The sequence below is a fragment of the Pseudomyrmex gracilis genome, unplaced genomic scaffold (assembly GCF_002006095.1).
Source record: "Pseudomyrmex gracilis isolate BER0280 unplaced genomic scaffold, ASM200609v1 scaffold_721, whole genome shotgun sequence".
Classification (NCBI taxonomy): domain Eukaryota; kingdom Metazoa; phylum Arthropoda; class Insecta; order Hymenoptera; family Formicidae; genus Pseudomyrmex; species Pseudomyrmex gracilis.
Window position 1 is genome coordinate 20,156 of NW_018021305.1, and position 13,392 is coordinate 33,547.

The window sequence follows — 13,392 nt, forward strand, 5'->3', positions numbered from 1 at the left end:
ATGACGTAACTCAACGTCACTTCCGGCAAGAAAAACGCTAAAGTGTACACTTTACACTAAAGTGTATAAAGTGTATGCAAGAAAAACAGACCTATAGAGTGAGGCCTGGTTTATGAGGGCAATAACTGTTAACTTATGCCGGAACCGGTAGAGTTTAACTATAGGATTCCAATACTTCTGTTTATACAAAATTGCCAAATGCGTATAAACAGAAGTATTGGAATCCTATAGTTAAACTCTACCGGTTCCGGCATAAGTTAACAGTTATTGCCCGCATAAACCAGGCCTTAACACACGTCTTTCATTGGCTAATAGTAAAGCAGTAGGTAGTGCGAAATGGGAATTGCTCATTTCGTAATTCCCGTTGTTTCTTCACCGAAAAATAGTTTACTTTCTACAGCCTTACTACCTTCATTGTAGACTAGCCATAAAGGCAGCCTAAAGGCCATTCTACATAAGACGCAGACACAAGTCGCAGGCCGATGATTTCGCGGAATTGACCATTCATGTTTGTCGAATCAGCCAATTGACTTACGGGATTGGTCAATTCTGGGAAATCAGCTAACTGCGACCTGCGTCTGCGTTTTATATAGATAGACCTTAACTCCTACAATCTAGACCCTTGCGCCGCCGTGTTACGCCGCCGCCGCCGATAAATTATCATCCGCCGATTCCGCCGCCGCTGAAAGAGAAAATTTTCGGCGAATCCGCCGCCGCCACACTAATTTACCTCAAACGCCGCCGCCGATATAAAATAAAACGGCGCACGGGTCTATTTACTCGTATTAAAAATCTTAGAATGGCGTATGGACTAACCTAAATCGGTCCTTTGAGCCATATATGCACCAAACCAAATTTACTCGTAACCGAAAAGTAGTTATAAAAATTAAAATATAATAGATTAGTGATTAGAAAAAAAGAAAAATGAAAAATTATTGGATTTACAATGTGTTGTGTGTTTTCATCACTGTTGTTCGTGGACATGATTTTCGACATTTCGACGATACGGTTATATTTAAAATAAATTGGTCTGGAAAGAGTGATACAGAGTTATTGGTGAGTACAAATGTGTTCGAACAATTGAGTAGGTTTCTGTAAGTATATGTTAGATTGATTTTCTCATATTTATTAATAATTGTTGGTTTTTATCTAAAACAAATAAATATGAGAAGTATATAATTGCTTGTTGCAGGAATCTCACTCAAATGTGGAAACATATTTTATAACTACAGCAAATAATGAAAAATATAAATGCATAATTCCAAATGCAACAGAACAGGAACAGGAGTATGGTGAAGCATACAACGGGCCAAATCCAATGAAGCTTTTGCAAACAATATTTAATCAAGATAGTTGCTCTTATAGAGTAAGGATTTGTAGAATATACTAGACAAGTTTTTTTAAAAATTTCCTAGTAACAAAACAAGTATAGTACAGCTTAGTACCTTACATTTTATTTCCAAATAGCTAGAGTCATATTGGACTTATGAGTTGTGCCATGGTAAATATGTGCGGCAGTATCATGAAGAAAGAGAAGGAAAGAAGAGCAAGTTGCAGGAATATTTTCTTGGTAAACTTGATAAAGTGCAGAAAGCAAAGCTATTTGCTTATTATGAAGAACAGGCTAAAGATTCTAATAGAAAGATTAATATACCAATAAAAAAGGTTGAGGGAATTAATATGCCATATGTAGAAGTTGAAATGACTGATGGTACACTATGTGATTTGAGCAAAAAACCAAGAATCATTAAGGTGTTATATGTTTGTTATAAACATGGTAAACATGATGTGTTCTCACTCAAAGAGACAATGACCTGCGAGTATGAAGCAATAGTGCTTTCGCCATTATTGTGCGATCATCCAGATTATAAACCACAAAATACAGGAGAAAATGAAATTACATGTCAACCTGTTGGCAATGCACCGAAAAAACCAAAATCTCTTGCACTAATGGAATTAGAAAGTCTGAAATTACGACATCAACAATCTGGGGTATAATTAACAAAAGCATATGACATTCATTTCTTTTAGTTTGCTATATTATACTTTTCCAATTTTTCTGAAGTTTTTTATTAGAATTTAAAAAATTAAAATTATCTTTGTAATGATGATTATATAGAGCTTCAAGAATTTTTAAATAACAATGAATTTTGGCTATTGAAGCAGTAACACTGTTGTTGGAGTGTATATATTAAAATCCGTTTATTAACAATTAATAGTAAATAGCATGAACGGGACCTAATACAAGGGTCGAAAGCGTTCATGCTATTTACTAATTGTTAATAAACAGATTTTAATATATACACTCCAACAACAGTGTTACTGCTTCAATAGCCAAAATTCATTATTATTTAAAATTATCTTGTTTTTTTTTTGTTGTTTCAAAGATGTTTTAGTTATTTTGTTAGATACATGTGTACATATGTACATGCTACAGAATTGATTAACAAATTTGATTTATAGGATGGTGAACAAACAATAAAAGTTGAAGTACGTCCATTAGCTGACATTACTGATAAGCATGACAATATTGATGAATTAGATAATACAATAACTGATCAAAGTATTAGTCCTGCTGAAGTAAGTCCTGTCCAGAGTTTCCTCAATGGAAAGTATTGTCTACATGGAGTAAGTACACATCGCTTTTATATTGTAGCTTTTATAAACAATTTTATGTATTATAAGTTTTAATAAATTATTAGGGCACCGGTTGGTGGAAATACGAATTTTGTTACGGACGTTCCGTTGTTCAATATCATGTGGAAAAAGATAGTACAACGACAATTGTTAACCTTGGGAGATTCGACAAACAAAAACATCTAGAATGGATAGCCGCGCATCCGCATAAGAGACCCAAACCGATAGAATTAAGAAAACATATCTCACATTTCTACAGCGATGGAAGTAATTGCGATCATACTGGTGCTCCCAGGCAAACTGAAGTATGTGCTATTATCAAAAATGTGAAAAATGTACATAATATGTAAAACAAAACAAAAATAGCTTGTAATTTTATGCTATTTTTTTTTATTCTTGCGTTTCAATTTTAGGTAAAATTGAAGTGTGTGGAGCACCATACTGCAAGCCCATCTAGTGTATCGTTATTTTTATTGGAGCCAAAAATTTGTGAATACGTTTTGGGAGTTGAATCACCTTTAATCTGTGATATCTTGGAATATGCTGATGAAAATGGGCTTCTGAATGAGAAGTTTCAAGCTAATTTTGACAAATTAAAATCTACAACTTTACACGTGGAGCAGGACAATTTAGATGAACGGATAGCTGATGATTAAATGAAAATAATTAGTTCAATTAATTTATCTTCTCAATATCAATTTGAAAGTCAAAGGCGTTTATTTAAATACGAAATAATCATATCATATTACGTTTGCATTCTTTATTGAGTATAAAATTATATTCTATAAAACATTTATAATAAGTGTGATTGAAAGTGTAAGAAGAATATATAGTACGCATTTGCGTTTATTATTATTTAAAAAACTCGCGTTTCAAACTATTCGATAATATAAATATTCAATACTTTTCGCGTAAAAATATTCTTCAATTACATAAAATGCAAATCAAAAAATTTAATATGTGCAATTAAGTTTATTTATGCACACCAATTGTGCAAGTTGTAATAAACACATCTGACATTTTTTTATATAAAGTAGATAAAAATTATAAATATACGCCACGCGCGTAAATTAGTTAAAGTTCTTTGACTGATCACGCATCTACTCGGTATAACATTGTAGTTTCTAAAAACCAATATAAACAAATAACATCTTCAAAAACGTTTAAAATTTTTAAATTGGTAAAATAATAATCATTCTAGTTAATTTAAGAACATTGTTAGCCAACACTCAGTCCAATACCGACGCGAAATTGTTGCTTCTTGTGATTCAAAAAACTGCTTACGATCAACGTCGCTTCTGAAATAGGATACAGCTTTTTCTCAAATACAGCGCCAACACTGGTCTCTGAGTTGACGAATCCTCGACAGACAAAATTTGCATGCGGTATGTCAATACGATATACTATCGTACCGACGGATTCGTGAATCCTCGTGTTTGTTTCTAACTCAACGCCGAGCTGCAGCTGTTCGCTTGCCTTGCGATGATAACAGACATGAATACCCGTTTCACCGATCGTGGCGGATAATGTGGTAGAACCGGTGCTGTGTCGGAATGCGGCGCACATTACTGTCTGTTGACCGCCTGGTATCATCGATCCGCGCAGACACGCGATTTCCGTGCCGAGCGTGATCTTTGGCGTGACTGCTTGTAGATAATGCAATACCAATGTACCGTGCAGTCTGATAAAATCAGGATTCGCCAGAGTCAGCGCTACTGTGCAATCGTCCGAGCGGTACTCCAAGCCGGAACTGAAGGCTTTACGTTTCTTGTTACCGATCTGAGTCGCGAACTTGATCCTACACCAACAGCCGAGTGTGTGCATGAAGCTAGCGCTTAAATTGCCACTCGGTGTAATTTCGCCCGATATTACCGGATATCTCTCCGACGGTTCCACTCGCTTAGTGCCGATGTAGTTCACACCAAACTTGAGGCCGTATGGTGTGACGGAACTCAAAGTCATTTTGTATGTCACATTGAAGTGTTTGCTTAATGTCTTCTTTAGCAGCAAGTAGGCACCCTCGAAATTCTGCGGATATAGCGCCTTAGTTTTTATATGAAGATTCTCGAAGCTGCTGGGATTTCCTGGCTTTCTATCTATTTCTTCGAAGCAACGGATGCATGGCGGGTTATGCTGATTAATAGGGATTACAAAGAGCTCATCGCGTTTGTTTATAAGCGCCTGGACAATGCCCATAATGACAGAAATATCAGCTTTTGATGAGTAACCTATTAATTTTCCCGATCTATTCGATACGCGTTGAACTTCATTTTGATCTTATACTCATTTGTGAGCAACTATTTTGTTATAAATAAAATAATTGTAGTGTAATGAAGGTACCAATTTATTAAAGTATAGCAAAATAATATAATAAATAATGAGTTATAATACAAATATAATAAGATTTTTTGTGAACTTCTTTTTATACATAACAATCATTTTTTTTATTTCTTTATATCTATAAAACAAAGAGTCTGAAATTATTTTTTGTACACATACACAGACAACAGATATATATATGTGTACAGTTAATAAAAAAAATAAATTCAAGATAATATCTCTTTGCGTTAATAAGATTAAAAATCAAGTTAAAGTTTAAACAACTCGGACTTCTTACTGATTAGTTTAGTTTCTAGTTGGATCAAAATTGGTAGATCAAAAAATTGACCAATCAGGAGACATGTGAAACAAATTTCTTGTAAAAGAAGAAAAAAAACAAATTACTATTTAAGAAATTAAAATTCTATTTTTATAAATAGAATTATACAGGGTGCCCCATAATTGCCGTTTAACCGCTCGTAGATAGGTAGAAGGGGTTATTCTAAGACGAAAAGTTCTATACCACTTTGCAAGATTCGCAATACTTAACGAAATATTAAATTAATAAAGATCCGCTAATCAGCGTGCATCCAACGTAAGGACAGCCCAGTCTGTCGCGCCGTAGCGACGGAATACAATGGCTGTGTTCGGGGAGCACGCTATCAGCGCTATTGCGTCATTCTATCCTTGTTTTACATCTAATGAGCAATAAAAACAGAATGATGCAACAGCGCTGATAGTGCGCTCCCCGAACGCAGCCAATAGCGCGGATAGCGCGCTGCCCGAACGCAGCCTATATGCTGTCTATATATGCACATCTTATTCTATTAGTTCCTCCCATTCCGTCGCTACGGTGCGACAGACTGGGCTGTCCTTACGCTGATTAGCGGATCTTTATTAATTAATATTTCGTTAAGTATTGCGAATCTTGCAAAGTGGCATAAAACTTTTCGTGTTAGAATAATCTCTTCTATCTATCTACGAGCGGTTAGACGGCAATTATGGGACATCCTGTATATAAATTATATAATTATATAGTTCAAGTTTTTTAGTCATTACGAACTGACTATTGATAGTATTAATAAAACAACATAATTTATATTTATATTACTATTTATTTGACACAGTATCGCGCAATTCGTGCTGAAAAGTGAGAGAAGCAGGGGAAAGTTGAGTTAACACTTAGAACTACCGAAGCAGTCAATATGATTGGTGATAACTTTTCATTTAAAAATTATTCAAATTAATGGCTTTGCATTTTAGAAATTTTTAAGGACAAATTGATAAACTTAATTCTCTATATATTGCAAAAGTCATAAAAAATTTCTGAAATGCAATATCATAAATTTGAGTAAGTTTTAAGTAAAAATCTAAAACCAAGTCATTTTGACTGACCGGTAGTTCTAGTATCAAAGAAATGGGTCGGTCCCGAAAAATTGAGTAATAAAACTTTTTATCGCTAGTTTTAGGACACCCTGCGTAGTTGTTGTTTTTCTCAATTCGAAATTTTTTCAGTCTTTCTAAAAAAATGTAAAATGTAATGCGAATTTTAGAATTCTGCAAATGTATATTTCACGTTAAATATTTATATAAATTTCTTGTAAGAATACTTATACAGACAGGGTGGCCTAGAAATAGCGAGTATCAATGATCGAATTTGATTGTTTTAAAGATTTATATAAGTTCTGAACTCTTAAACAAATTTATCGGCAAAGTTAAAATTGAAGATTTTTAAGTATACGTGTAAATGGAAATTCGTTTTATAGGAGAAATTCTCGGTATAACAGATAATTTAATGCGAACCGTGTTGGTTAACGTTAAAGGGGTTTTCTGATGTAACAGTCAACTTTTAAGCATGTTTTTTTGAATTTTTTAATGAAGAATATAAAACGCAATCTTTTTAATTTTTTTGTTATTATTTGAATCTTAGTTTAAAAATAAATTATTTTGTTATAATTTATTAATATTTTGATTATACTTCTTGCAATTAAAGATGGCGTCTTGGAAAAAGATGGTGAAAGTGAATGCAGTTCACGGTAACCTTAACCAAAAACTTCCAAAATATTCTTTCTGTATACTTGTCACTATTACAGGTAGCGCTTGTTTGACAAAAATTTTTTATTTTTTCGACCATTAATAAGCAAAAACCTTGCACTTTTCTGCTTCAAAGTTTTAAATGGCCGTCATTTTGTTTTTTTTTTTTTTTATAAAAACAACCAATTCTGCTACTTGCGACAGCGACAAGCAACAAGCATACAGATTAGGAATCTTTTTGAACTTTTTGTTTCAGATGATTGTATAAGCTGGAGAATTCACCTTCATCGCCATTTTCAAGGCGCCATTTTTGACTGCAGAAAGCATAATTAAAATATTAATAAGGTAAAACAAAAAAAATTTATTTTTAAACTATAAGATTCAAATAATAGCATATAAAAAGATTAAAAAATTGCGTTTTATTTTTCTTTTAAAAATTTTTTTTAAAAATGTTTAAAATTGTGGCTATAAGGCCTGTTCTACAATACAGTCGTAAGTCGTAAAAAATCGACCAATTACAGACAAATTACAGAAGAATAATTGATTGTGATTGGTCAATTTCTTACGACTGTATTGTAGAACAAGCCTTATAGAAAACCTTCTTATAGAAGAGAATCAATCAACCTGTTGATGACATACAATCGTTATTAACAAATATAACATATCTGATTAATTACAATCCGAAGACCACAAATAGTATAAAATTACAATCGTTATTGGTACCGCGATGCATTATATTATATGATATTACACAATACTCGCGCGTTATTACTACAAAAACTATAATGCTTACCTTAGTTTCTCTTTGTTTTAGGAGAAATTGAATCTAAAACATGTAACATATTTTAATGAGCATATAATTATCTTTACTACAAAAATCTGAGATACAGCATCATGTAAATATTCCCTCACATCTGCATGAACTATAAAAGTTCGTTTCTTTTGTCAAAATAAATATCACACGCCATTAAGATTAATTACTGCTGTAATAAGAACTCTACAGATTTAAAATATTATAAGCGCATATACTTATTGATATGGCTATCAGGATATAAAGATTTATTATTTGTATAACGTTAAATTGTCCTAAATGGAGTATATGTTGTATTATATACAAAATATAATCTGCATATATAGAATTATTCGATAGACCACACAATTGACAATTAATTCACCGCAAACTGGAATTATATATTTCACCGTGTTATTTTTTTATATGATAAATTTTGTGTTTGTATAATTAAAAATTTAAGAAACCATTATGTGCATCGCGGTACAAGAAGAAATTTTGCTTCAGAAGAGGAATCAGAGCTTGCGCGAAGAAATGTCTGAGTGTCGAAAATACTTTTTCCACAAAAAGTATTGCAGACAACACGTCCAATGACAGGAAAATTTCTCTAATTCGCATTTGCAATGCATTTTCTTCTTTTTCTTTCTAAATCGGGATGGCCATACAAACATCCCTAAACAAAACACGATGTAATATAATTAATTTAAACGAAGAGTAACATATTTTGCATTGATATTGTGTGCACAACAAAAATTAATATTTTTTAACAATAAATTTTATATCTCAATTTAAAAAAAATGAGAATTCTCAATATAGAAAAAAAAAGGTTAGGAGCTCACACCATGCATCCGTGTAAATTTCAAACTTGTTAAAACAGCTTACGACACATTGCTAGAAAGTATATCTTAGCAACTTTATTGTAACTCTTATTTTCTCAGTCCATTTCATATGAACTACTTTTTGCGAGACAAGTTTTCAAGTTTCATCTATAAGAGTAATAAACTACATACTCTAGACCTTCATAAATGCACAATTGTACTTAACAAATTATGAGCAAATTGTTTTATTATATAATTTACTAACAGTATCGTGCTAACACACAATATGTTCCCAACCCACATAGTTTTTCTGGTGCAACAACGACTCCTAATATCGTCTCAAAAAATCTTGAAATATTCTTGTGTAAGAATGAATTAAAACTACAAAAAATCATTTTAAGATTGAAATAACAATTAAAAAAAAACTAAAAACAAAAAAGTGTTTATATGTTTTGCCATACCCGATAAGAGAGCATTACATTATAATAAAAGAAAAACGAATTTTCTAGCTAAAGATAACGTATAGATAGAGACTTACATGACAAGTCGTAAATTCAGCAGGAGTATATAATACAAAATTGCGATATTTTTTTAAGTCAGGAAGTCTGAAAAAACACGCACGCACAACTCTCCTCCCCTCCCTCACGCACATTTTACAAAAACAATTGTGTGTATATACATGTATATATATATATGTATCTATGTATACGCATATATACATATATATGTTAGTTTCTGTGTATGTGTGTGTGTGTCAATAGTTTGTACACACTCCTTTACGTATAGAGTCAACTTGTTATTCTTTTTTTTTATATCGTGTACTAACGTGATTTAACAAACTTATTTCGACAATATTGAGACATTTTGCGGACAAAAGATTATTTTGATAACATCTGTTCATAAAGAAATGTATTTATGAGACTTCCCGCACACATAAAGCTCATCGCAATATATTCTCCGCGTTCTTTCATGCGCAGGTGATGTAAATGTACAATCTGACCTGTGCATCCTTGTTAGCCATCTCAGGTATTATCGCTGTGACCTAGCAAGCGCACGAATCGCCTCTGCCGTTGCTTCTTTGGTCATTGGTCAATTTGATTTGATCCGGAAATTCATTGTAAAGTTCAACCTAAGATTTGCAAAGTATGGAATAAGATGTTTCGTGGCCAATAAAGCACATACATCATTTTTAGATAAATTTAAGACAATTTTAAATATAAGCTTGAATAAATACTACTACGTATTCACTAGCCTGTGAATACTTACTTCACTTTCCTGAGCTAAAGCATTTTTAGCTATCGTTTGGAAAGCTTGCTCAACATTAATAGCCTCTTTTGCACTAGTTTCGAAGTATGGAATATTGTTCTTTGATTGGCACCACTGTTGTGCTCTCTTGCTTGATACCTAAATCCAAAAAGAACATGTAAAATAACAAAAGAATTACTTGATATCACAATTTTTCAAGACAGAATTTAATGTTATATTTATGTTGCTGATTATAAGTTTATGTATAAAATAAATGTATATATAAAAATAAAAAAACTTAATCACTTAATCCAAAAATGATTTGAAATAAACGGCTACGTCGAACCGATTGCAGAATGATATGCAGTGATGTAGAATAATTTAGAACAAAACGTTTCGACTTTTTATTGAAGTCTTCTTCAAAATTAGATCCTAAATTCCATTTAAAAAATTTACAGTTAGTGATAAACATCTTAATTAACAACTATCCAATAGAACTAATATTCAACACAATGAATAGAAGACTGAGAACGCTATTTTGCACAAAACTCAACAGGCATGCCAAACCAATGATACTCGAACAAGAAAGTGAACCTGTACATTATATTTTGTAATGCCATATGTACCGAACACATCTCAGCATATTGATAATATCAAAATGAAAAATACCAGAATATTACCAGCATATAGAAATTTGAATCGACTCTCAAAATTTATCAGAATACACAAAGATCAAATTCCACAAAACAAACAGAAAAACGTAGTCTATTACATCCAATGTAATATGTGACAAATGTTATATAGGCCATACCAAAAGACTTCTTACTAGGATAAAAGAACACTAATAATGTAAAAGAAGGCCACACTGAAACGTCCGTACTTGTCAGACATTCCATAGAACACAATCATAATTTCGACTGGCAATCTATAAAAATTTTGGATGTCGAATCAAATTTCTACAAAAGAATCACATCTGAGATGATTCATATAAAAATACATAAAAACAGCATAAATCTAATGACCGATACAGAAACGCTTGATGACATATACTTATCATTATTGGATAAGATTGGGAAAGATAGTAAATAACTTTAATTTAATTACACACACATAGAGGAAGTAAACACATACACAAACAATCTTCACAAACACAAGTGACACACAACAGACAATGCATAACAACAGACAACACATAACAACAGTAACAACACTCAGTCCATAATTTTATATTAAATGACAGTGAAGATTGTTCACTTCATCATCAAATTCTAATTGACTCACTCTACATATTTTTTAATTTATTTTTTAATTCTATCCAATTGGTACGTATAAATTCTATATGAAAAAACAATTTTTATACAATCCTTCACTTAATAATTGTTAAATAACATCACTCACACAGTGTACAACTGAAGAAGACTTCAATAAAAAGTCAAAACGTTTTGTTCTAAATTATTCTACATCATTGCACACCATCCTGCAATCGGTTCGACATAGCCGTTTATTTCAAATCATTTTTGGATTCTCCACATCGAACCTGAGGTCACCTCTCAACATATTATTAATCACTTAAGTTTATTTATTTTTGTAATTCTACTTACTGCTCTTGACTCAAGATCGACTTTATTTCCAAGCACAACAAATGGAAAGTTGTCAGGATCTCGAGGAGAAGCTTGAATTAAAAATTCATCCCTCCATGAGTCTAAAGATTTGAAGCTAGTTGGTGCAGATACATCAAATACTAGCACACAACAGTCCGCGCCTCTGTAAAAGGCTACTCCTAATGACTGAAACCTTTCTTGCCCAGCAGTATCCCAGATCTGAGACAGACGTACTTACAATTGTTTTAAAGATACAAAAAGACAACATACCATTATTAAGATAATAAATATAACCTGCATAGTAACTATTCTGTCCTCAACCATTACTTCCTTGGTCAAAAAATCTGCTCCTATTGTTGCTTTATATTGGTTGCTAAACTTTTTATTAACATACTGATTCATCAAAGATGTTTTTCCTACACCTGAATCTCCAAGAATTATAACTTTTAGCAACACTTTCTTGCGAGATGACATTATTTACTGAAAAATCACAAAATAAAAAATTAATTCCTGAATTACAATTAGAAGTTAAAAATGATATCACAAATATATAAATACATAATGTAATAAGATAAATATGATTACTACAAAGAGAAAAACATTCTTGAATAAACAACATATGTAACAATATATGTAAATGACATATGTAACAATATATTTTTAATTTTTAATTTTACTGACTTTACTTTTTAATCATTTTTTCTTGAAAATTGATATATCAAAATATTATTAAGTTTTAAATATTTGTCAAAGTAATTCTAAGCTTCCAAAGTTTCAAAAGTGTTTAAACTTCATCTCTTCTATGTTAATAAACTAATAGTTTTTATTATTTTACATATATGTGTATATGTATGTATATATGCCTATATGTATAAGTAATTTTATGAAGCATATATGTATAAGTAATTTTATAAAGCATAAAAGGAAAAAGCTTTTGATGGTATATCTAGTTCACGCCTGTCTGTTTATTTATATAATATCATATAAATACATCAAAACAAACTAAAAGCTAATGACTATCGTGACACAACTAATTTTTGGAGCTAATTGTTTAGAGGAGATGATTGTTATATGAATCATCCGACAAAACGTTGTTGAAAAAAGTGCATCTACAAAGTAACAATGACGTACGTATAATACATATGTAAAACAAAAATTCAACGACTAACTTTCTGCTCGAGGTTTGCAAGCGAAAGTTTTTTGGCGGTTATCACAGTATATACAACACTTTGGAAATTAATATCCTTTTTCTTAGATGTCACAAAGATGTACCGCGAATAAAAGCGATAACGACTCTCTCGCGTCACGGAACGGAATCCGTTCAACTACCCCCGCGATGTTCTTCTGAGAAACCTGTCACAAGAGCTAAGCAATTCGATTGGAATCAACGCGTTAATCGCGCAGTATCGTACGAGATGCGCAAATACAAAGCACGAAACTACCCACACAATATACGCATGTCGTTTCACGCGCGACGAAAACTCTCACGTTACCTGGTACTCGGAAGAAAATACGATGCGTAAATTCTTCTCACTCAACCCAGCACTTTACACACAAAGAAAATGGTGGAAAATGGCGTGTTATGAAATCACGAGTATGACAACGATGTCGTCACCTGTTCTCTTCGCCTCCTTTATCGACCGAGTGCAATCGAGTGCATTGTCGCTCGCGCACTACACTTCTCCAACTTAACTTCAGAAAGTCGATAGCTCGTATCGATAGTTTAAAGGGCCTTCTACAATGAGATATTAGTAATAAATCAGAAGTCAGAAGCAAGAAATTGACCAATCACAGACAAATCACAGAAGAATAATCGATTGTGATTAGTCAATTTCTTGCTTCTGACTTCTGATTTATTACTAATATCAGAGAGAAACCTGAGAGCGGCCATCCTATTGTAATTTTTTACGACGGTTTCAGCCGCTGGTTTTAGCCGTATTTCCACAAA

The 13,392-nt window shown here is 32.3% G+C and overlaps 3 protein-coding genes across 5 annotated transcripts; 1 reads left to right on the top strand and 2 right to left on the bottom strand.

Moving 5' to 3' along the window:
* The first annotated feature begins 691 nt into the window (after positions 1-691).
* Positions 692-3,396, top strand: LOC109861387 (endoplasmic reticulum lectin 1). Its single transcript, XM_020441017.1, has 6 exons — positions 692-1,056; positions 1,193-1,366; positions 1,468-1,992; positions 2,464-2,628; positions 2,703-2,942; positions 3,051-3,396. The coding sequence occupies exons 1-6, from the start codon at positions 925-927 to the stop codon at positions 3,291-3,293; spliced, it is 1,479 nt and encodes a 492-aa protein (XP_020296606.1). The 5' UTR covers positions 692-924; the 3' UTR covers positions 3,294-3,396.
* A 437-nt stretch (positions 3,397-3,833) lies between these two features.
* Positions 3,834-5,049, bottom strand: LOC109861388 (mitochondrial import receptor subunit TOM40 homolog 1-like). The gene has a single exon (XM_020441018.1). The coding sequence runs from the start codon at positions 4,831-4,833 to the stop codon at positions 3,856-3,858; it is 978 nt and encodes a 325-aa protein (XP_020296607.1). The 5' UTR covers positions 4,834-5,049; the 3' UTR covers positions 3,834-3,855.
* A 2,568-nt stretch (positions 5,050-7,617) lies between these two features.
* Positions 7,618-13,096, bottom strand: LOC109861385 (ras-related protein rab7). Of its 3 annotated transcripts, XM_020441012.1 has the most exons (6): positions 12,938-13,096; positions 11,739-11,924; positions 11,445-11,663; positions 9,865-10,002; positions 9,599-9,727; positions 7,618-8,453 (listed from the first exon to the last, which is right to left on the bottom strand). In XM_020441012.1, the coding sequence occupies exons 2-5, from the start codon at positions 11,916-11,918 to the stop codon at positions 9,641-9,643; spliced, it is 624 nt and encodes a 207-aa protein (XP_020296601.1). In that variant the 5' UTR covers positions 11,919-11,924; positions 12,938-13,096; the 3' UTR covers positions 7,618-8,453; positions 9,599-9,640. The 3 variants fall into 3 exon arrangements, with proteins under 3 accessions (XP_020296601.1, XP_020296600.1, XP_020296602.1); XM_020441011.1 differs by having other exon boundaries at positions 7,830-9,727; XM_020441013.1 differs by lacking the exon at positions 12,938-13,096 and adding an exon at positions 12,614-12,919 and having other exon boundaries at positions 7,830-9,727.
* Positions 13,097-13,392: the final 296 nt, after the last annotated feature.

What these genes read in the sequence shown, in the direction of transcription:
- LOC109861387 (XM_020441017.1), top strand. Translation starts at nt 925, where the DNA reads ATGAAAAATTATTGGATTTACAATGTGTTGTGTGTTTTCATCACTGTT. An exon ending in TACGACATCAACAATCTGGG is followed by an intron (nt 1,993 to 2,463) that starts GTATAATTAACA and finishes TTTGATTTATAG; the next exon opens with GATGGTGAACAAACAATAAA. An exon ending in GTGCTCCCAGGCAAACTGAA is followed by an intron (nt 2,943 to 3,050) that starts GTATGTGCTATT and finishes TTTCAATTTTAG; the next exon opens with GTAAAATTGAAGTGTGTGGA.
- LOC109861388 (XM_020441018.1), bottom strand. Translation starts at nt 4,833, where the DNA reads ATGGGCATTGTCCAGGCGCTTATAAACAAACGCGATGAGCTCTTTGTA.
- LOC109861385 (XM_020441012.1), bottom strand. Translation starts at nt 11,918, where the DNA reads ATGTCATCTCGCAAGAAAGTGTTGCTAAAAGTTATAATTCTTGGAGAT. An exon ending in ACAGAATAGTTACTATGCAG is followed by an intron (nt 11,664 to 11,738) that starts GTTATATTTATT and finishes CGTCTGTCTCAG; the next exon opens with ATCTGGGATACTGCTGGGCA. An exon ending in TCGATCTTGAGTCAAGAGCA is followed by an intron (nt 10,003 to 11,444) that starts GTAAGTAGAATT and finishes TTTTGGATTTAG; the next exon opens with GTATCAAGCAAGAGAGCACA.